The 24,937-nt window shown below is 36.3% G+C and overlaps 1 protein-coding gene across 1 annotated transcript in view; it reads left to right on the plus strand.

The window, feature by feature from the left end:
• ATF2 (activating transcription factor 2) overlaps positions 1–24,937 on the plus strand; it is a 97,187-nt gene that overhangs the window by 14,070 nt on the left and 58,180 nt on the right. The window contains exons 3-4 of the mRNA XM_003791503.3: positions 14,143–14,217; positions 20,655–20,724. Coding sequence (XP_003791551.1) covers positions 14,186–14,217; positions 20,655–20,724 — 102 coding nt within the window. The 5' untranslated portion in view covers positions 14,143–14,185. The remainder of the gene's footprint in view (positions 1–14,142; positions 14,218–20,654; positions 20,725–24,937) is intronic.

The following is a 24,937-nucleotide window of genomic DNA, read 5'->3' on the forward strand; positions in this document are numbered from 1 at the left end:
TGGTTGCAGCCATCGTTTGGCGGGCCTGGGCTGGGGATTCGAACCCGCCACCTTAGGTGTATGTGGCTGGCGCCTTAGCCGCTTGAGCCACAGGCGCCAAGCCCTAAACTTTTCTAACTAGGGACCCCTCTTTAGTAGAAGGTCCCGATATAAAGGTCCCAGTTCTCCTAGGATTTTATAAGGATAGTAGTAACAGGAGTTAATCTGTAAGGTATTTTCTTTATTTCAAAAATATTTTGAGCAAAATATTCACCTATTCTCTACCAGCTAACATGTCAAATTTATTTGCTTTTAGATTGAATTATATGAACTAAATTTGTTACCATGATTGTCACATGCTGATCAGAAACATTGATTGGAAGTCATATAGTCTTCAAACATAACTTTATTGAACATCTGTGTGCCAGGCACAATATGGTGCCTACACCAAAATAGAATGGTTTTTGATCTCAAGGAGCTTACAGTTTGGGGATGTAGCTTCTAAACCTGTAAGGAAAATATCAATATAATAAATGTAAACTAACATTCAGAATCTTTCAAATCATGGTGGTCTAGTAATAGACTTTGTCAGATATATCAAGATACATAAACAAATTATTTCATTTCATTGCACCTGGATCAGGAGAAACAAATCAAGAAGAACTATGCGTAAATGCACATTCTAATTTTCACAAAAATTTGGAAAATAAACTAACATATACATATTCAAAAAGTAAACGTTAAGGCACATAGGAGGAAAATGTGGTAACACTTAATAATTTCTTCTTACACACTGATAACGTGCATTAAATAATTTTGAGCCCAGGAGTTGGAGGTTGCTGTGAGCTGTGATGCCATGGCACTCTACCCAGGGGGACAGCTTGAGGCTCCAGTCTCAAAATAATAATAATAATAATTTTGATCTATTTAACTAGCTTAAATGATATTTTGATTAGAGGTATTCTCCATAAAATATAAGCCACATAAGGGTTGGAGCTACATATTATTGTACCCTGAATTCTAGTGTAGTTCCTCTCCTATTGCATGAACTCAATAATGTTTATTGACTGTATGACTAATGAGAGATCTGAATTTCAGGTGAGGGAAGTAGTGGATGGAGGGTGATCAGGAGTGGTGTTAACTAAGAAAGAGATGTATGGGTGGGGCGCAGTGTGCTCCTAGCACTCAGGGAGGCCTGACCTTGAGGTCAGGAGTTGAGACCAATCTGAGCAAGAGTGAGACTGGTCTTTGCTTGAAATAGAAAAACTAGCCTGGCTTGGTGGCAGATGGCTGTGGTCCCAGCTACTAGGGAGGCTGAGGCAAGGAGATTGTTCAAGCCCAAGAGGTTGAGGTTGCTGTGAGCTCTGATGAAGCCATGGCACTCTGCCCAAGGCAGTGGAGTGAGAGTTTTGTGTCAAAAAAAAGAAAGAAAGAAAGAAAGAAAGAGGTAGGGAGGGAGAAGGAAAGGTGGGGGAAGGGGATAAGGGAGAGAAAGAAAGAAAAGGAAAGAAAGGAAAGGAAGGAAGAAGGGAAAGAAAGAAATGAAAGGGAGGAAAGAAGGAAGGAAGGGACAGATTGGATGAGTGGGAAATGAGGGTGGGAGCTGATTAAAAGCCTGCATAACTAGAGCCTGAGATTAAGAGGTATTATAAGACTGGGGTGGGAGGCAGCATTCCATCCATGAAAGAGTTTGGAAGCAATGTTAAGGATTTGAGGTTTTATCCTAAGAACATTTTTCTTCATTACTGCTCCATTCCTGTCATTTTGCCTTGACTAATTAAGTTCAGACCATCATTCTTTATCTTGAACTTGGCGGTAACTTATGCTGGTTTTCTTATCCATTGTGTTGCCTTTTCTTAAATCATCCTACACTCTTCTGTTAGTGGTCTTGCAAAAATGCAAGTAGTTCATCTACTTAAAATCTTTGAAATTCTTATAGTAGGGTTAGGCAAAGTTTTTATTTAAATGATGATAGTAAATATTTAGGCCTTGTGTGAACCATGTAAAGTTTCAATTTCGTATTCTTCTTTGCACTACTCCCCAATCATTAAAAAATGTGTAAAACTTAATTAGCTTAACTGTTAGTCCCAAGGCCTTAGTTTATGACCTTATGACGGTGGAAGAGGAGGGAAGAAGGTTCAAGGGGCAAGGGTGAAATCCAAATGTTTTACAGTGGTATTAAAGGCCTTTCTAGATTTGCTTATCTCTCTGGCCTTACCTCTCTTCTCTTAACCTTATATCCCATGCTTTAGCCATCAGAAGTTCTTAGAAATTCCTCATTATACTCTGCCTTATTATGCCTTAACATGCTGTCTCTTCTTTCTGAAATATTCTTGACTGGCTAATGCCTCTTCTAGGAGACTCAGCCAGGCATTACTTCCTTTATCCAGTAGGCTTTTCAGGCCCTCTGCAGGGTTGGCTAGGTGTTTAAGGTACAGAAATTCAGTCAGATAAAGCAGGTGAAGAGGGGTCATATTAAGTATACTAGGGACTCTTAGGAGACCTAGTCACAGATAGCATAGTTGGTCATCACAGAAATTAATTTCCTTCCTTTTGACTACATGATTTCTCATCTCTTATTTTTCTGTGCCTTTGTGATTTAGGCCTTCATTAATTCCTTATCAGTATGCACATGACAGTGTCTACCAATCCTAAATATGATTTTTTTTTTTTTTTGAAACAGAGTCTCACTGTGTTGCCCTGGGTAGAGTGCCATGGCGTCACAGCTCACAGCAACCTCTAGCAATTCTCTTGCCTCAGCCTCCCAAGTAGCTGGGACTGCAGGTGCCCACCACAATGCCTGGCAATTTTTGTTGTTGTTGTTATGGTTGTCGTTGTTTAGCTGGCCCCAGGCTGGGTTCAAACCTGCCACCCTCGGTGTATGTGGCTGGCACCGTAACCTTCGTGCTATAGGCACCGAGCCCTAAATATGATTTTTGAATCTTTAGTACCCACCCCTGTTTAGCTGATTTTTCTTTTTATACATTTTCTGAAGAGGTAGTTTGAATGACTTAAAATTCATTAGGTGTCTCTCCTGGTTCACCTTAGGCAGATCTGTCAAGGTCATGGTTGTATATAGTAGAACCTCCATAGCTGAACACCTCCCTACATTAACAACCTCCTTAAGTTGACCTAGTTTTTCATAGAATGGACATGCACTACATGTACGAATGAGTACAAAAGGCCTAGTTCCTTATGTTAACCAGTTTGTTACAGCTCCTTGGGATGGTCAACTTATAGAGATTTTGCTATCTAAGATTGCCCTTTAGTACTGGCAGAGTAGATCAGGATTTCTTAAAAAGGTGGTACTTTGGAGAGATGACCAACTCTGCTATGCTCCTCAGTTCCCATAGCGTCTGTGTTTATCTTTATTTATATATCACTGAGTAATTATTATTTTCACTTTTTTTCTCTTCCTTTCTATTCTGACTTTAAGGGTAGGGCCTGTATGTCTTATTCCTAACACAGTATTGGATGCATTATAGGCAGTCAGATGTTTTCCAAATAAGTTTCATAAAATAAATGATTTGTATTGGAAATGTTTGAGAAAGCTGTATATTGTATGTAATAGTATTAACCATATTTTAGATATTTGCTTTGAAACTTGAGTGCAGGCTCGGCGCCTGTGGCTTAAGTGGCTAAGGCGCCAGCCACACACACCTAAGGTGGCGGGTTCGAATCCAGCCAAGGCCTGCCAAACAACAATGATGGCTACAACCAAAAAAATAGCCAGGAGTTATGGCAGGCGCCTGTGGTCCCAGCTACTTGGGAGGCGGAGGCAGGAGACTCGCTTGAGCCTAGGAGTTGGAGGTTGCTATGAGCTGTGATGCCACGGCACTCTACCCAGGGGGACAGCTTGAGGCTCTGTCTCAAAAAAAAAAAAAAAAAAAACTTTAGTGCATGCTTATGAGAGTTTGCAACATTTATAGTTCTTTAACCAACTAAGTAGATCACTCAACTTCACATCTTAGAATGTAGAGATTTCTAAGATTAGTCGCTAGAAATTGATTCACCCTCTCCCATTTTTGTAGATTAATTTACCAGCACTATTTTTTTCTTTTTTTTTGAGACAGAGTCTCACTGTGTCCCCCTGGGTAGAGTGCTGTGGCATCACAGCTTATGGCAACCTCAAACTCTTGGGCTCTAGCGATTCCCTTGCCTCAGCCTCCTAAGTCGCTGGGACTAATGGTGCCCACCACGATGCCTGGCTTCTTTTTGGTTATAGTTGTCATTGTTTAACAGGCCCAGGCTAGATTTGAACCTACCTGCTCTAGCCTATATGGCTGGTACTCTAGCCTCTAAGCTACAGGTACCAAGCCTACCAGCACTATCTTCTGTGAAGTGAGTTGTTTTCCTTCTTACTTGTTTTTTATAGAGATGTAGGAAAAGGAATTTTTTTTTCTTTTTATTTTTTAGAGACAGAGTTTCATTTTATCGCTCTCGGTAGAGTGCCACAGCATTACAGCTCACCGCTACCATCACCTCCTAGGTTTAGGTGATTCTCTTGCCTCAGCCTCCTGCATAGCTAGGACTATAAGCACCCACCACAATGTCCGGCTATTTTTTGTTGCAGTTTGGCCAGAGCCAGGTTCAAACCAGCCACCCTCGATATATGGGGCCGGTGCCCTACCCACTGAGCCACAGGCACTGCCCAGAAAAGAAAATATTTTATCAGCTGAATCCCTTGAATGATAGAATTCAAAGTGGCCCAGGGATATTGACGCTACAGCCTGTAAACTTAATCCATTATTTGAAAGGAATGAAGGAACTGTCTAATAGGGTAAAGGATTATCTAATACTACCCTTTGAGTCTTTGTTTGGATATATAAATTGTTCTAAAGTAGTGTGATGATTCTCTTTGCCATTAATATCATAGTATAGAATGTAGTTTTTTTTATTCATTAACATATCTCATAGAATGAAAATCATACATCAGAAATAGGCATAGAATTGTTATCCAAGAGTAATATGTTCCAAGACATGCCCGGCCAATACCTAAAACTGTAGATAGTACTGAACCCTGTATACAGGGTTTTTCCTATATGGTAACATGTGGGTAGTGTATACAGTCTAGATATGCTGGATAAAGAAATGATTTTCATCCCAGATAAAATGGAGTAGCAAGATTTTATCACATTATTCAGAACAGCACAAAATTTAAAACTGATGAATTGTTTATATTTGTAATTTTCCACGTAACATTTTGGATGACTATAAGTAACTGAAACAGTGGAAAGGGAAGCCATGGATCAGAGGGGACTACTGTGTAGTGAATTATAGTGTGTTTTCTATATATACAACTTAAACTCCTTTTATACATTTTTTCCTTTTTTTTTTGTTAAAAGTCTTTCATAGTGAGTTGCCAGTATAATGCCATATTACTCTCAAATACATTATTTTGTACGAGACATTCTCTTACAAAACCACAGTACAACCATGAAAGTCAGGTAGTTAACTTTGTTATATTGCTGCCATCTAATGTACAGGTTATACTTAAGTTTTGCCAGTTGTTCCAGTAATGTCCTATGGCAAAGGATTCATTCTACAATTGTGTGTTGACAGTTATTTTTTATATCTCATTGGTCTTTCTAAACCTCAAACACTACCTCAGTTTCTTTTAACATTTACAACTTGGACACTTGTAGATTATAGGCCAGTTATTTTGTAGAGTTTGCCTCAATTTGGGATTGCATAATACTTTTTGAAGGTTAGATTCAGGTTGTATATGTTTGGCATGACTATCATAGAAGTAATGCTGTGTCTTTATCATTAGAGGTACATGATTCTGATTTTCCTTATTTCTAGTGGGTTTAACTTGGATCGCTTGATTAAGATGATGTTTTCTGGGCTTTTGTATTATAAATTACTCTTACCTTAGTAACTAAGCTATATTTCATAGGAAGATACTTTGAGTCAATGTGAATGTCCTGTCCTGAATATCAAACATTCAGTTTATTATTATTTTATATCAGTATGAGTTAATGGACTCTTATTCACAATATGATCCATTACTATCATTTATTTTGATTCTCAAATTGTCCCAGATTTGGCCACTTTCTAGTCAAATTTATGACTCCTTTCTTTCTGGTACAAGATACTCAAAGCATATCCTGTGCTTTTCCTGCCCTGGAATCAGCCAATTCTTCAAGGAGTCTAGCCAGGTTCATTTGGTAGAGAATGGTATGTAGACATCAAGATCTGCATGCTAAGCACGTGTATTGCTATTAGGGTTTCAGTATTCCCAGGCCTTCTCAGTGGACACAAACAGGGAAATATATGAATATATGAATATATATTTCCTGTATGTGTATATATACACATACATATATGCATATTAATGTCTGTATTTCTCTGTCTTTATATTGAAAGTTGTAAGTTCACACCAGTATCTCCAAATCTTGTCTAATACCAAAACTCATTCTGTTTCATTCTGTTTTTATAATTTCTTTCACCTGTAGTGTGAATTAACTTTGACCCTGCACATTCTTGATAAATTTATTTGAACAATTCCCATGCGTGTATATAATGAATCACTTATTGGCACCAGGCCTCTTTTCCACATCAAGTAGATGTCCTTTTGCTTGGGTCAGATACCCTGTGCTGGACTAGTACCACTCCTTTACCTCATATGGGTGCCTCCTCAGGCCACTTGGACATTGACGTCTGACATCAAGCTGCTTGCCCTTCACAAGGAAACCTTTCTTCACCGAGCTCAAATTCCCAGCATCCCACGTAGGGCTGACCTCCTTCCCTTCTCCAGCCCAACTCCCATCCCACCCTGCAACCTCTCATTGACATATTTCTTATCCTACCCTGCCCAGGTGGAAGATACTTTATAGTGGGCTGCCTCCAAGGCCTGTCTGATTTACCTTCTATACAGACACTCTTACATTTCTTTTATCAAGAGGCTTGGCTTTTATATTAATTTTGTTATAAGAAATACTTTGCTGGTTAATTTCTCCCAGTTTTTTCCTATTCACCTTAAAGTGTTTTTTCTTTGCTATTCTCTTTTTTTTTTTGAGACAGAGTCTCAAGCTGTCCCCCTGGGTAGAGTACTGTAGCATCACAGCTCACAGCAACCTCCAACTCCTGCGCTTGAGCGAGTCTCCTGCCTCAGTCTCCCAAGTAGCTGGGACCACAGGCGCCCGCCACAACACCTGGCTATTTTTGGTTGCAGCTGTCATTGTTGTTTGGCAGGCCCAGCCTGGATTCAAACCTGCCACCTTAGGTGTATGTGGCTGGCGCCTTAGCCACTTAAGCCATAGGCACCAAGCCGCTATTCTCTTTTCTTAATGGTATTTCATATTACGTGAGATTCCATTTGAATTTCACTTGTGTAATAATTATAGAAGTTCTAAAATGGTTTTTCTGTACTATTATTTTTAAAAAATGATTTATGTAAAATTGCTGTATAGCTACTAGGCATAGAAAGGCAAAGCAATAACAGTAGGCAGATTATAGCAGTAAAATGTTTTGTTTCATTTTTGACTTTGAATAAGTGATTTCACCTTTTGGGACCTCAGTCTCATGTATAGGGAGAATGATTAGGACTAGATGAGGAACACAATGAGGTTCATGATCAGAAATCTATGTCCAAAGACTCTCAGGCTCAAGTGATTTCTCCCACGTTTACTTCCCATGTAGCTGAGACTACAGGTGCATGCCTGTAGTTAACACCCAGTTAACATTTTATTTTTTTAAAAATGGGCAAAGGAGGCATTTCACAGAGGACTACATATGACCATTATATGAAAAAACCTTGAAAACCTCATTGGGTGTCAAGATATACAACTTTAAAATTAGTCTTTTTACTAATCTGACAAAAATGTTAAAAAATAATATTCACTGTTGGTGTAGACATTGAGAAATGAGGTCTGTACCGGTAAAGTAAAAATCATTAGTGCACATATGGAGGACAATTTAGCACTATAAAATAAAAACCTTAAAAATATACCTTACTTTTGATAGAACAATTTTATTTCTAGAAATTCATCCTATGGAAGTTTCTACAGATTCTGCACAAAGATTTGTCCTAAAGATACTTGTTGATGATAAAAGTTCATTAATAAAAAATCATATGGTAGAATACTATATAGCTATTAAAAATGACATATATTTAATGATGGGAAAGAATTTGTAGAATTACATTTTAAAAGAAATTATAATGGTTTTACAATTTTTAGAGTTAATATATACACATACATCAACAAGACTAGAATATTTACTCTGGAATGTGAATGTTGGTATTCTAGGTAGCTTTTATTTTCTTCCTTCTATGTTATCCTGGGAGCAAAATTCAAGTTCTTTACCATGTCTTAGTACAGTAGGTGTTAGTTTAATTTATTTTATCAGGAATTAACAAATGATCTCCTGAATCTCAATTAAAACTTAAGCTTTAAGGTTTAGAATTTGGCAATTTATGCAATAGTAGAAATTATTCTGGCCCTGTTGTTACAAACAAAAGCCAAACTATAATTTTAACAAATTTGGAATTATGAAATAAAATTCCTTATAGCATAAAACATAAAATATAAGGAACATATGCAGGATTATATGTATATATGTGGAATTATCTTAGAAAACTAGAACAAGGAAGCCTTCACTTTTGTACTGATCTGTTTCTGCAAGAGCATGAAGCAGATGTCCTCAGTTTCTTAGGACCCTCTAATGTCTGTATTGAAATGATTGTCTGTTATCTCATAAGTGTTACTTTAGTTTTTTGTTCTTTCCTTTAGAATTTTTAGAGATTTATTCTTTCCCTCCCTATTTTTCCACCTTACCTCATTCTCTAATCTTAGAATAGAGATGCTAAATAGTTAACTGCTTTTTACCCCAGAGCAGTTTTTGGTTATATTTCTCATTTAAAGTTTGAGAAAGTAGTTCATATGGAAGAATAGGTTGTTTTCCCCCAGAAATGTCTTAAATATTAGCATACATATTAAAGTTTTTATGGATTCCACTGAAGCACAGTGGCTTATGCCTGTAATCTTAGCACTGTGAGAGGCTAAGGTGAGAGGATCGCTTTAGCCTTGGAGTTCAAGACCAACCTGGGCAACATACGAAATTCTTGTCTCTACAAAAAATTTAAAAATTAACTGGGCAAGGTGGCATATACCTGTAGTTCTGTCTACCCAGGAGATTGAGGCACGAGAATCACTTAAGCTCGGCAGCTAAAGGGTGCAGTGAGCTATGATCATACCACTGTACTCCAGCCTGGGGGACAGAGCAAGACCCCATCAACAAAACATTTTTTTCCATGGATTCAAATCTGAAAAATATGTTTGTATGGGTGGTGCCTGTAGCTCAATGGGTAGCTCAGCGGTGCCTGTAGCTCAGTGGGTAGGGAACCAGCCACATACACTGAGGCTGGAGGGTTCAAACCTGGCCCAGGCCAGCTAAAACAACAATGACAACTGCCACAACAAAAAATAGCCCTGCATTGTGGTGGGTGCCTGTAAGTTCCAGCTACTTGGGAGGCTAAGGCAAGAGAATCGCTAGAGCCCAAGAGTTTGAGGTTGCTGTGAGCTGTGATGGCATGGCACTCTACCCGGGCCGACGGCTTAAGACTTGGTCAAAAAAAAAATATGTTTGTACGGTTCTATATTGGTTCTATAAGAACCATATACTTAAGTGAAATTTTTAAAAGAGTTGAAAATAAAGTTTCATGTTGAATATAATTTGGAGAAAGTATCAGATGCACTTTATTAAACTACTGCCTAAGGGGAGACATGGCAAGTTGCTATTTCAAACCTGGAAGTTATACTGAGTTTTTCTAGGATATGAAATGAAAAATCCAGGTGATGGTGGGATATTAGGAGGAAAAAAGTAAAGTAAGTTTCACTTGCATAAGTAATTAATAGGTATCATTTCTGAATGGTCACTAGCCATGGTCTTTGACTTCATATATCTTTGGCAGGTTATTGCATAAATCTTAAGAGTTCATGCCTTAAAGATTTCTGTTTTTTAAAAGGGATAATATGTACTTTTTCAAACATCTTTTTGAGGTATAATTGACATACAGTAAATTGCACATATTTAAAGTGTATGACTTGATAAGTTTTAACTTAACGTGTATACATTCATGAAACTGTCACCACAATCAAGATGATATAGTCATCACCCAGTAAATTCCTTGTACCCCATAGTAATACTTTCCTCACACTCCTTTGTTCCTGTTTATACATATACTGGTCTGCTTTCTGTCACTGTAGATTAGTTCGTGTTTTCTAGAGTTTTATATGAATAGAATCATGTGGGGGGTTTTTTGTTGTTGTTGTTGGCTGTCTTTCGTTTAGCCTGATTGTTTTGAGGTTCTTCCATGTTATAGTGTCAGTAGTTTTCAGGACAGACTCCATACACTTAAGAATGGACAAGGTTCTAAATAAAGTCAGAGCATAGCATGATGCACTCTGATTTGTGATGTTTAATCTTGGACATTTTAGTCTAGGTAATATAATTATAACCCACGGGGCATTTTAAACATTCCAGTACTCCAGATATTTTATTGTGGTATATCTTTGCGATGATTGTTTCATGGTTATTTATTAAATTAAAGATCATTTCATGCTCAAATAGATTATATTCCTTATTTTCTGTTGCATTTTATAGTTACTCTCAGAGGAGGGAATTATATTTTGTTTTTCACATATGCTGGTAAGGTACTTTTATTTTAGCTTACCTTTGTGGACATTTTGCTTTAACCTTCATTTTACTATATGTTCATGAGTGAGTATATTTCAGCTATTTGTGTTAGGGGTAGTGTTGGTTAATGTTGTATAGCTCTAACTCTGGAGTAAGATTGTGAGATTTTATCTAAGCTGAACCACAATTTCTGCATCAGCAAAATGGGAATAATAAAACACACCTCATGGAGGTTTTAGATGAGCAAGTATACAGTATATATAAATCACTTAGAAAAATGTTAGTGTTCAATATGGAATGATAATTACTCATAATGGCTATGGAATCTTTTTTTTTTTGAGACAGAGTCTCACTATGTCGCCCTCACGGTAGAGTGCTCTGGCATCACAGCTCATGGCAACCTCTGACTCTTTAGCTTAAGCAGTTCTCCTACCTCAGCCTCCCAAGTAGCTGGGACTACAGGCACCGCCACAATGTCCAGCTACCATTTGTTGCAGTTGTCATTGTTGTTTTAGCAAACCCAACCTAGGCCCGAATCCACCAGCTGCAGTGTACGTGGCTAGCACTGTAACCACTATGCTATAGGCACCGAGCCTATGAAATCTTTTTATTTGAAATTATATTACTATATTTTTAGTATCTCAGACTTTGAATAAAGTACTGTCTCTCTGAGTTATTGATAGTCTGGAGAATAAGAGCCTCTGTTAAGTACCAATAATGAGGAATCAGAAGCCTATAATAATTTTACACTTATTACCAAGGAGTGTCCAACCTCCTGCCTTCTCTGCTCCACTTTGGAAGAAGAAGAGTTATCTTGAGCCACACATTAAATTCACTAACACTAATGAAACCTGATGAGAAAAAAAAGGTCTGCATAATTTTTATGATCTCTGCCACTACCGATAAACAAAAAGTCCTCACATAAACTGCATGCAGCCCTCAGACTGTAGGTTGGGCACCCCTGAAAGCCATATCTAGTACAGATTATTTGTGTTTTATTTTTATTTCTTTATTTTTTTTTGAGACAGAGTCTTACTGTGTCACCTTAGCTAGAGTGCCATGGCGTTATAGCCATAGGAACCTCAAACTCTTGGGCTTAAGCGATTCTCTTGCCTCAGTCTCTCATATTTGTGTTTTAAAGAATAAAATCATTTGCCATTTGAGTGTTCACTATAAGCAAGTCATTGAACTTTTTTAATACAGTATTTTATTTTACCCTCAAAATAATTGTATGGTATAGATACTCTTATTCCCATTTGCCAGACTTCACAGGAATAGAGTAAAAGCTTAGGCTCTGAAAACAGCACATTATCAGATATCAATAGGATATCAACTATGCTTTCAAAAATATCACCATGTTTCTGTAGGTGCTGCTGCTGTGCCAACAGCATTATCCCATTTTTAGAATCTACAGGACTCATAACTGGGCCTGACTACCTTGTAAACACTGAAAGAATCTTAGTGTAGTCTTAGTTCTCTGTTACCTACTGTGCTCATCTCTGACATTTTATACCAGTGCTGGACACCTCTGTCTTCACCAGTAGTGAAGTACTGGAATGAAAATGTTTACAGTTTGCTGAATAAATGGGAAAGTCATGTCGTAGATCCTTCATAATATTTGAATCTTAAGTTACTCAAATTTAGTTGTCTTTTCTCTTTAATAAAAATCATCTGTTTGCCAGGACATGGTTGAGGGATCTACAGTCCCAGCTACTCAGGAGGCTGAGGCAAGAGGATCACTTGAGCCCAAGAGTTTGAGGTTGCTATAAGCTATGACATCACGGCACTCTGCCGAGGGCGACAAAGTGAGAGTCTATTTCAAAATAAAATAGACTAAAATTATAAAATAAAAATAAATAATTTTCTCTAGAACTCTCTGGGTACTTTTCTTGACAGTGATTTTCCTACTAGTGTTTTTTAGGGGCTTTCCAGAGAGTAGTGTGGTATGGTAGCAATTCTCAATCTGCAATCACTGACTTCCCCTAAAATTTATAGTTTAACCAAACCTCTCTCAGGTATCCTTTAAGAGCATATTTCCACATTGCTGTAAAAGGAAGATAGGCCCAGATTTAGACACTTGAGATTCAGTTAGGTTAACAAGGAGGTAACATTTAAGCCTCCAGAGGAATTATCACTTACATCTCTAGGTACTTGAACTGTTCATATTTATAGTTACCGCAGCTATGTATTAGAAATGGTAGTAAGGGAATGGGAATTTCTACTGGTTTTCTATGAAATAGACTGCTGTGTAGGTAAGGAACTTGTTTTGTAGTGCCAGGGACAGTGTGGTGATGGGAAGGAAAAAATTGGAGATAAGGGCAGCAAGGGTTAATGCCCTCTGAAAGCTTTTTTAGAACTATCAGATTGTCTTTGCAGTCTATACTCTCACAGTGTTTTGGCAATTATACCCACCAAATTAATTGAAATTGTACTTCTCTTTCTTCTGCTAGACTAAAAGTGAGTCTCAAGTACAGGGATTGTTTTTTTTTTCTTCATTTTTGTGTCTCCATAGATTTGATGTTTAAGTGTATTTTGTGCTAAAATGAGATAGGCACTGCTTTAGGTACATAGCTAACCCCCCTCATGGAGCTGACATTCTACTTAAAATGACAGAAATGTGACTATTATAGATTTACGTTGGATTATTCTAGTGTTTTTTTTCTCCTCATAGACACTAGGTAAAGTTGGATGTAAATGGAGACATTGAACCCTACCAGATACAAGTTTTGCCTAGAGCAAAGGAAGAAAGTTTCCTATATCTTCTCTACCAGATTGACCTTTACTCCAGGATTCAGAACTATGGCTAGTTACACATGTCCCCCTAGGGGTTATCCAATCTTTCTGAGGAAGACATTATTGAAACCACATTTATAAGCAAAATTATGAAATATATAATTTTTCTATGTACTATTGGCTTATTTGGATGAGTATATACTTATTTACCGCTAGATAAGGTTTCAATGAATAGAAGGCAAAATATTTGCAGAGTTTAAAAATGGGTCCCTGATGTGGGTAGTTTCATTATGCTGTATGTACCTTTGAACTAATATCACATAAGCAAATTGTAAAGTTAGAGAATAAAGAGCTGCTTACGTAGATGAACTATCAGAACACTTTATGGGACAGATAAGTTTGATGAATTAGTCTGAGAAGCTGATCTCCCCTGAGTACATTTTTAAAAATTTAAAACTCTGAATAGCGATACTGAAATACAAAGTGACATCTTTCTCATGAAAGGTCAGAAGTAAGTATTTTTACTTATTTAATGGCTACCTTTTAGCTATAGCCATAAGGGCTAAATTGAATGTTTAGACCCTTTAACTCTTTTGGTGGAGTTGGGTATTTGTGTATGTGTATTCATATTTTAAGAGCAGTATTCTATTATAAAAATTCTTAATGGTGATTAGATTTTTGGGTGACATTAGTATTACAGAGATTAATTTGAGCATTTTATTTTCTACTGGTGTTTCAAGAAGCATTTCAAAACTATTTTTAATGGTGTGAAACCACTTTGTTTTTTAGTACCCTTGCCATGAGAAAGAGGACGTGATAAGTTGTTCAACTTATGAAATTCAAGTTACATGTGAATTCTGCCAGGTATGTGTGTGATATTTTTAGCCATTCTTCATATTTTAGGTTATAGAAATTTTTTATAGGTTGTTTCTGTTATAAATATTTGGTTTTTTTCTTAAATAAGAAACACATTATCCAGTATGTAGTTTAGCTAAGATAATCCTATTGTATTTTTAAATTGTCAAATTAAGAGCATCAAAATATCCTTAACTGTCATAGACATAAACATGTTTAGGGTTTTTATTTCTTCTAAATGAATTCCAAATAATACTAGTCCCGTCAAATGATGTTCTGGGAAAAGTGTTCAGATAGCAGATGGCTGTGGCAAAAAATGCCATAATCTAGGTGGTCCTCTAGTCACTTCACTTGAGAAATACTAAAGGCCCTGAAAAGCTCTGTAAAGAAAGTATACTTCAGCGTTTCCCAAATTTGTTTGAGTACATACATTTTTCCTTATAGTACCGATTGACTTTCCTTTTGAAATGTTTTGGGAAACATTGCTCTGAAGGGTTAACAAATGAGTTTTGGAAAAGGAATAATGTTACAGAATTATTGAGTCAAACGTATTTAGTATATAATTTCTAGAAAGAAAGTAGTAACAAAAACCAAATTTATAAAGGGATTAGTTGGGAACATTCAGTTAAAATTAAAAAGTAGGAAAGTAATCTTTACTCAAATGGCTTTTTTTAACTGTTTTATTTAGATCAGGATGTAAAAATAAAAAGGCCTTTATACAGAACACTGAGAAATTTAAAAAAAAAAAAAAGGTCCTTTTTTCATTGTTCTTCTTTTTTTTCTCCCATGACATTTACTTGTTGAAGAGACTAGGTCTTTTTCATTTTTCTATGTGTAAAAGATAGTCCCTGTGCGCCTATGGCTCAGTGAGCCCCATCTACCAAGGGTGATGGGTTCAAACTCAGCCCTAGCCAAACTGCAACAGTAACAACAAAAAGTAAATAAATAAAAGTCTTAAAAAAAATAATTAAAAGATAGTCCCCAACTTACCATGGTTTGACTTACGACCTTTGACATACAATGGTATGAAATTAATACACATTCAAAGCACTTCCTGACTCATAATGAGATTAGGTCTCAGCAAACCCATCATAAATTGAAAATAATACCTGTGTTGCATTTGCCTGATTATCTCCTGTTGGTGTTTTTTAATATGTTTTTCTTTCAGGGATTATTTTGGTTTATTTTTTGTTTTGTTTGTTTTGAGACAGGGTCTCACTGTCACCCAAACTGGAGTCTCGTAACCCTATCATAGCTCACTTCAGTCTCCAATTCCTAGGCTCAAGCAATTTTCCTGTCTCAGCCTCTGGAGTAACTAGGACTTAAGGCATATGACCCCATGCCTGGCTTTTTTTGTTTGTTTGTTTGTTTTTTGTTTTTTGTAGAGACACGGTCTCACTTTGTTGCCCACGCTGTTCTCGAACTCCTGGCCTCAAGCAATCCTATGAGCCACTGTGTTTGGTCAGTTTGATATGTTTTTCTATTTCTTGTATTTTCTTATAGTTACAGCTGGAGAACTTTGATTAGATTCAGGTTTGACACCCTTCCCCCAACAAGAAATCCTTCACTGATTTGTGGTGCATCGTACCAGGAGACAACTAATGTCTATTTGTTCAACCTTTAGTGTTGTTAATTTAAGATTGACCTGTGAATTCAGGTGCTGTCTGCTGACCAACAAGCGTGGTAAAGTTCCCATCAAGACATTAAGTTATCGTTGGCTAGATCCATTAAAGTGGTGATTTTCTAATTATTTCATTCTTTCTGTACTTACTAATTGAAATTCTTCTATTAAGAACTTTTCCTCCATCAGTTTGGTTATTGGAAAGAAAGTTTATGCAAATATTGCAGATTACCACTTTTAAGATAAAGATTGAGTTTCTTAGCTGTTGGGTTACATGGTTTGCTTGTCTATTAAAGAAGTCATTGCTGGGCCAGGTGCTATGGCTCACTCCTGGAATCCCAGCACTCTGGGAGGCTGAGGAGGGTGGATTGCCTGAGTTTAAGGTTGGAGACCAACCTGAGCAAGAGCAAGACCCTGTCTCTAAAAATAGCTGGGCATTGTGGCAGGCGCCAGCTGCTTGCGAGGCTGAGACTAGAGAATCGCTTGAGCCCAAGAGTTTGAGTTTGCTGTGAGCTGTGACAGTACAGCACTCTACCAAGGGCAAGGAAGTGAGACGTGTCTCAAAAACAAAAAAAATAAATTTAAAAAGTCATTTCTGACTGCTATGTGACAAATCTCTCACTCCACCTCTACTTAGAGTCTTGTGAAGTTTAGCTATTTTTAAATACACAGTTTTCCTGTGGTATCTATGGGGGATTAGTTCCAACCTTTCATGGATACTAAAATCTGTGGATGTTCCAGTCCCTAATATGAAAAGGTGCAATATTTGCATATAATGTATGCACATTTTCCAATATACCTTAAATTTAAATCATCTCTGGATGACTTATAATACCTAATACAATGTAATGTTGTTTAAATAGTAGTTAGGTAATGATGACAAGAAAAAAAGTCTATATATGTTCAATACAGATGCAGTAGGGTTTTAAAAGTATTTTTGATCCAAAGTTGTTTGAATCCATGGATACAGAGAACTGACTATACATATTTTTTCATTTTTTACTATTTTCTATATGTGTCCTTTTCAAATCAAAGCTTCTCTGAAGTTTTCTTAGAACTATATTTGGGTAAAGTTGCCTATATAATGTTTGTTTTATTTCTCAGAATTTGATTAGATAAATTATACTATTTTGGTTTTAACTTTTTTCTTTTTATTGATTATAATTTAAATAGAATAAAATGCACTATGTAGAGTAAAATCTGATTTATCAGTCTTTTAGTCTATGGGCATTGCCTTTTATGTCCTTTTTAAGAAACCTTTGCCTACCTCAAATTCACAACAATTTCCTAGTTTTATTTCTAGAAGCATTTCTTTTTCTTTCACATTTAGATCTGTGATTTGTTTGACTTAGTTTTTAGTATGTTGTGAGAGTCAAAGGTCATTTTATTTTTTTAGCTTACAGATATTTAATTGACATAGCATTTATTAGTCTCTGAAAAGTGCTGCAAAAATGAAGCCCACATACTCCAGACATTTACCACATTTATTTAGCTGAAGACCTTTTTTTCTGCAATGCCTATTAATATTCCTATAGAATATGCTTTGGGAAACATTGATCTAAGAATTACTAAGCCAGTGTTGTAAAGGGAATATCACACAATTGTTAGTTGAGTTGAATACTATTGCTACATAAAATTTCTGTAACCAGGTATTGAAAAGACTATTGTTTCCCCACTGAACTGTAGTTGAGCCTTGTACAAATTGGGAGATCTTATTTATGCTTCTGTTTTTGTACTTCATTTGTTCCATTGCTTTATGTTATCAGACTGATACCCATAGCATCTTAATTTTAGTTTTATTGTGAATCTTGATGTCTGTTTTAGTATATTACTTGATTATAATTAAATGCAATAAAATGAAGGGTTCCTCTACCAGCACACCTTGATTACTGTTCTTCATTAGTACTTTGCTTAGTTTTTGCATTTTCTTATAGATTTTAGGACTAATTTCTGCATGCACATAAAAGTTGCTAGGATTTTAATTGGAATTTTACTTTAATAGATTGATTTGGACAGAATAGGTGTCTTTTTTTTTTTTTTCCGGTTGCAGCCATCATTGTTGTTTGGCAGGCCTGGGCTGGATTCGAACCCACCACCTTATGTATGTGGCTGGCGCCTTAGCCACTTGAGCCACAGACGCCGAGCCAGAATAGGTGTCTTAACTAACATCAAGTCTTCCAATCCATGAACATGTTACATCCTCCATTTATTTAGTCCTCTAATTTCTTGGGGAAATTTTTTGTATTTGTTTTTTTTTTTTAATGTATAGTATACATTTTAATTAGATTTATTTCTAGATTTATTTCTAAAAAGTGGAATTAGTGAAATAGAAAGCACGAGTACAATTGTGAATGAAGCAAAAGGTTTAAAATTAATTATAAAGTGGATAAACCCCTTTAGCTGAACTAATTAAGAGAAACCCAACAATATTAGGCATTTAAAAGGACACATCACTGCAGATACAGTAGACAAGAAAAAAATAAGAAGGTGAATAACTATAGTAGTATGTTAAAGTTAGATGTAATAGTCAACTTCTAGGAGAACAAAATTTATACAAGAACATTAGCTTGTTTAAGCATACTGAATTCATAATATAAAACCTTCCTTCATAGAAAACCTCAGGCTCAGATAGCTTCACTGAATTCTCTCAGCATTTAAGGAAGGATTATTTATCTTACACACATTCTTCTAGAGAATAGAAAAGCATTAAAATGACCCAATTCTTTTTTTTTTTTTAATTACCCAATTCTTATAGAAACCTCATAATCTTGATGTCTGGTAGGATTATCTCTATGTCATATCTCATAGATATAAAAATCTTAAAATATTAGCAAGTAGAAATTGTTTGTCAATAAAATCATTTGCTGTGATTTAAAAAAAAAGGAAACACCATTCATCACAGTAGATATGGAAAAAGCATTTGATAAAATTCAATGTCTATTTAAGATTAAGACTTGAGGAAATTAGGCTTGGCACCTGTGGCTTAAGTGGCTAAGGCGCCAGCCACATACACACACCTAAGGTGGTGGGTTTGAATCCATCCTGGGCCCACCAAACAGCAATGACAGCTGCAACCAAAAAAATAGCCAGGCGCTGTGGCAGGCACCTATGGTCCCAGCTACTTGGGAGGCTAAGGCAGGAGACTCGCTTGAGCCCAGGAGTTGGAAGTTGCTGTGAGCTGTGATGCCAGGGCACTCTACCCAGGGAGACAGCTTGAGGCTCTGTCTCAAAAAAAAAAAAAAAGTTTTAGGAAATTAGAAATAGCAGGATACAATCTTAATCTCATAATGGGTGGCTAAAAAATCTGCAGCATCTGTTTTTCTCTCTAAGAGTTAGGAATCTTTTAAAAAGACTATCCAGTATAAAAAGAAAAAAAAAAAAAGACTAGTATCTGCAAAGTGTAATAAAATGAAGTGTGTCTCTACCAGCAATTCTCATAATAGATCCAAGGACCCTTAAGAATCCTAAAGATTGTTTAAGTAGTCTGAGAAAAAAAAAAAGAGTTTATTGTTAGGCATATTAATGTTTTAGAATGTTTTAGTGACATATCCAGATAGAAAGGTTTAACCAGTAGGTAAAAAATACATTATTAGAATTTAGTACTGGAGATAGAAATTTTGCTACATTGGCTCAGCACCTGTAGCTCAATGAGTAGGGTGCTGGCCACATACACTGAGGCTGGCGGGTTCAAGCCTGGCCTGGGTCTGCTAAACAACATGACAATTGCAACCAAAAAAAATAGCCAGGTGTTATGGGGGGCACCTGTAATCCCAGCTACTCAAGAGGCTGAGGCAAGAGAATAGCTTAAACCCAAGAGTTTGAGGTTGTTGTGAGCTGTGACGACAGAGCACTCTACTGAGGGTGACATAGTGAGACTCTTGTCTCAAAAAAAAAAAAGAAATTTTCCTACATTATGTTTATAACTATACAGTATGATCTTTGGGTTTTTGTTGTTGTTTTGAGACAGAGTCTCACTTTGTCACCCTTGGTAGAGTGCCGTGGGGTCATAGCTCACAACAGCCTCAAACTTTTGGGCTCAAGCAGTTCTCTTGCTTGTTTTTCATTTTTAGTAGAGATGGGGTCTCACTCTTACTCAGGCTGGTCCCGAACTCGTGAGCTCAAGTGATCCAATCACCTCAGCCTCCCAGAGTGCTAGGATTACAGGCGCAAGCCACCAAACCCTGCTATAGTATAATCTTTGAAAGACTGCATAGTATTTGCTTGTCTATAATTTTTTGAAATGAATGGAATTTGTTCATTTCACAATAAGTATGTTTACACTGTTGAGCAGGAAAGAGCCTGATAGAGCAGTGTTAACCTTTTCTCTATAATGCAAAATCTACATGTTACATATATGTGTCAACTCATACGTGGAAGATAGAGTTAAAATGTCAGCAAAAGTATTTTACATTGAAATAGAAAAGTTAATAAACTTATTGGAGATCAAATCTTTTTATTTATTTATTTATTTTTGAGACAGTCTCACTTTGTCACACTGAGTACAGTGCTCTGGCATCATAGCTCACAGCAACCTCAAACTCTTGGCCTCAAGAGAGCCTCTTGCCTCAGCCTCTCTAGTAGCTGGGACTATACGCACCTGCCACAGTACTCAGCTATTTTTAGAGAAAGGGTTGTGCTCTTGCTTAGTCTGGTCTCGAACCTGTGAGTTCAGGCAATCCACGTACCTCAGCCGCCTAGAGTGCTAGGATTACAGGTATAAGCCACTGCACCTGGCCCCTGGAGATCAAGTCTTGATATTAAATTATTTCTCATTTAAAAATACATCCTGTAAAGTGTTTAGCTATCTCTTCATGTTTCATTGTAGGCAATACAAGGACCTGTGGAATATGAGTGATGACAAACCCTTTCTATGCACTGCGCCTGGATGTGGCCAGGTAATACATAGATTACTATAAATCATTTTTATATATTTCCATTTAATTTAAACACTGATGACTGAATATATCATCATTAAAGGGTTTTTTTAGAGTTAGGATAAAAGAAATACCAGAAAACTTTTGGAAAGAAATTGTTCTTTTTCCTCAATAGCATATCTGAGTTTTAGAAAATACAATTTAATATGGGGGGAAAATTGTAACTTATAATGGAAAAGTGAAAACTCTGAATAAAATTTTGAGATTTAAAGTATGTTGATTTGACTTTTATTGGTTGAAATCATTTATAAACTAAGTGGAAAATCAAATATTGTCTTACATGAGAATTATGTTTCTGAACTCTCTTGGGAAATTAACTGATATTTTCCTCTGACAGCATCACTAATATATTAATGTTCTTAAACTAACATCTTTAATACGGAGCATGTATGGAAACAGTTTCAGAAAATAAATTTTCAGAAAGTAATATTTTTAACAGGCCATTAAATTATTAATCTGTTGCTGTTATGTAATGTTAAAATGACTAGATAATAGGGAAGAGTGAAAGAATAAATGTAATGTGTAGTGAAGTTACAAAGTACTTAAATATATGAACTATAAGTCATAAGTAAGCATAATTGGCTTTCATTGGTTTATCATTGGTTCCCATTTATTTGATATTTTAGAAACTACATACTTAGAGTTTACCATTTGATAAGTTTTAACACACACACACACACACATATATATATATATACTCACAAAATCATCATAGCTATCAAAAAAGTAAACAATGTCTATTACCCTGAAAGTTTCTTCACACCTATTTGTAACCTTCCTCCCTTCTCCTACCCTTGTCAACTACTGATCTGTCTTTATAGATTTGTTTGCATTTTCCAGAATTTTATACAAAAGAAATCAGATAGAATCTACATTTATCTGGGTTTTTTCACTCCACATGATTTAAGATTTTTCCATGTTATGTGACTAGTAATTCCTTTTCATAGAGAAGTAATACTCCATTATTCTACAGTTTGCTTATCTGTTGGCCTATGGATGGATTTTTGTCTTGTATCCAGATTTTAGTTATTATAAATAAAGCTGATGTGAATAGTCATATTCAAGTCTTTGTGTGGACACATGCTTTCATTTTTCTTAGGTTAATATCTAGGAGTATAATGATGGGATAGTATGTTAGATACATATTTAACTGAATTGCTAAACTGCTTCCCAAAATGGATGTTACCAATTTGCATTCCTGTCAACAGTGTATGAGAGACTTTATTATGACATACACTTGTTAACTTTCCGTGTTGTCTGTCTTTTAGATTTTAACCATCCTAATGTGTATAGACTGGTATTTAATTTGCATTTCTTTGATGATGAGCACTTGTTTACATATTTATTTGCTATTCGTATATCTTACTTTTGATGAAGTATTTTTCAAAATTTTTTCTCACTCTTAAAAGTTGAGTTGTGGGAGGTGCCTGTGGCCCAGTGGGTAGTGCACTGGCCCTATATACTGAGTGTGGCGGGTTCAAACTCGCCCTGGCCAAATTGCAACAAAAAAAATAGCTGGTCGTTGTGGCGGGTGCCTGTAGTCCCAGCTACTTGGGAGGCTGAGGCAAGAGAATAATTGCCTAAGCCCAGGAGTTGGAGGTTGCTGTGAGCTGTGTGACACCACAGCACTCTACCAAGGGCAATAAAGTGAGACTCTGTCTCTATAAAAAAAAAAAAAAAGTTGAGTTGTTTTTTAATTATTGTGTTGTAGGAGTTCTTTATTAACTGGTTATCAGTCCTTTGCCAAATGTTTTTTCAAGTCTGTGGTTTGCATCTTAATTTTCATAATATCTTTTGATGAACAGATGTTTCTAATTTTAATGAATCCCAACATATTAATTTTTTTGAGACAGAGTCTCTCTTTGTTGCCCTTAGTAGAGTGTTGCAGCATCACAGCTCACTGCAACCTCAAACTCTTGGGCTTAAGCGATTCTCTTGCCCCAGCCACCTGAGTAGCTGGGACTACAGGCATCTGCCACAAACACCAGGCTATTTTTTTGTTTTTAGCAGTCAGGGACTGGGTTCGAACCCACCAGCCCTGGTGCATGTGGCTGGCACCCTACCCACTGCTCTGGGTGCCACCCTTTCTGTGCTTATCTAAGAAACTTTTGCCTGTGTTTACACAGTTATTCACAAAGTTATTCTCCTTTGTTTTACTGTAAGAGCTTGTCTTTTTCATTTATGTCTCTCCCATCTTGAATTAATTTTTGTGTATGGTGTGAAGTTGGAGTGAAGGCTAAATTATTTTTTGAATATGGTTTTTCAGATATTTTAGCATCATTTGTTGAAAAGATTTTTTTTTCTTTGTTAAATTGTTTTGGCTCTTTGAATGAAAATCCAGTGATTATGGAAGTGTGGCTCTGTTTCTGGACTTCATATTCTATTCTATTCCATTCATCAATCTATTCACTTTTATGCCAGACTCCATTGTCTTGGTTTTTCTAGCTTTACAGTTACTGTTCCAGTCAGTTAGGGTAAGTTCTCTAATTTAGTTCTCCTTTTTCAAGATTGTTTAGTATTTTAACATTTAGTCATTCTGATGAGGATATAGTGGTATCTCATAATTTTAATTTATGTGGTATCTAATGATGGTGAGTAAGGTAAAGTTAGGAGTTAGGGTTGATGCTGTTTTTGATAGGTTGGCCAGGGAATGCATCGCTGATAAGGTGACATTTGAACAAAGACATGAAGAAAATATGGGCGCAAACCTTGCACATATTTCTAGCCTAAAGTTGTTGCAAATATAAAGGTTCTCAAGAAGGAATAGAATTAGTATGTTTAAGAACAGAAAAAAGACTTTTGTGGCTGGAGCATATAATGACCCATGAGAAGATAGAAAAGATAAGAGGTCAGAGAAATAGAAAACAGACATCCTTTAAGGCAGTGATTCTCAACATTCCTAATGCCACGAGCCTTTAACACAGTTCCTGTGGGTCATGACCCACAGGTTGAGAACCACTTTTGTAGTCCTTTATAGACTGGTAAGGTGTTAGGTTTCCATCACAGAGCAGTGAGAAGCTGTTGCTGAGGTAAGCATGGAAGCAGCGGGATGAGAAGTTGGTAGCGTTCCAGGTAAGAGATGGTGATTTGGAATAGTTAGGAATAATTGGACATATGGAGAAACAGACTGATTCAACATATATTTTGGAGTTATATTTGATATACATTTTTCTATAAAGAGAGTTAAAAACTACAATTCTCAGAATCTTTGCATTTAACAATTCTAGGTACGATTTTAGGTTTCACCAACCAAATTTACTATTCTGATAAATCAAATTTACTTTAACTTTTTGGATTAGATACTGAATGAAATGGAAAGAGAGGTCATATTTCTCAAAGTTTCCATTTCATTTATTTGGATTGACAGATATAGCATCATTCTGTAATGCATGCGTGGATTACAGCTAATACAGTATGTTCTAGAGCCAGCCTTTGGACAGTGACCAGTTTTGCCTTGTTCCAGCTCTAGGTATCATGACTCAGTCTCGAGCAAGCCCTTACCTGATTCCTTGTCATAATTTTTTTCTGCTTAAAATACTTAGAATGGTTTCTCTTCTGTTTTCTTTTGTTTTATGCCAGAGTCTGTTTCTGTTGCCCAGGGTAGATTGTAGCCCACAGCAACCTCAAACTCCTGGACTCAAGCAATCCTCCTGCTTCAGCCTTCATGTAGGTCTGAGGGACTGTAGGCCTGCGCCATGATACCTGGCTCATCTTTATATTTCCAGTAGAGATCGGGTCTCCTTTTACTCTGTCTGGTCTCAAATTCTTGAACTCAAGCAATCTTCCTCCCTCAGTTTCCCAGAGTGCTTGGACTACAGGCATGAGCCAGCCTCTTATTATTTTTTGATTGACTCTTTACTAATATATAGACATGCTATTTATTTGTTTATTTTTAGAAATATTTAGTGAATTTACTCAAATGAAAAGTTTAAATGATACAGAAATGAAAAATATTAGAAATCTATGACCAATAAATGTGAATATAAATTAACCAAGTCCAAGAACATAATACATATTCACCTTTTTCTTTAGATAAATAAAACATAGATATGTGACAATGCCATTTTTTATTTTAAAAGCATTACCTTTGAATTTACTTAAATGGAAGAAAAAACAATTGCTAAACATTACAATGTATGTTTATATAGAGATTGTTTCTTTTTTTTTTTTTTTT

Source organism: Otolemur garnettii, unplaced genomic scaffold (assembly GCF_000181295.1).
Source record: "Otolemur garnettii isolate 467f Iridium unplaced genomic scaffold, OtoGar3 scaffold00048, whole genome shotgun sequence".
Lineage (NCBI taxonomy): Eukaryota > Metazoa > Chordata > Mammalia > Primates > Galagidae > Otolemur > Otolemur garnettii.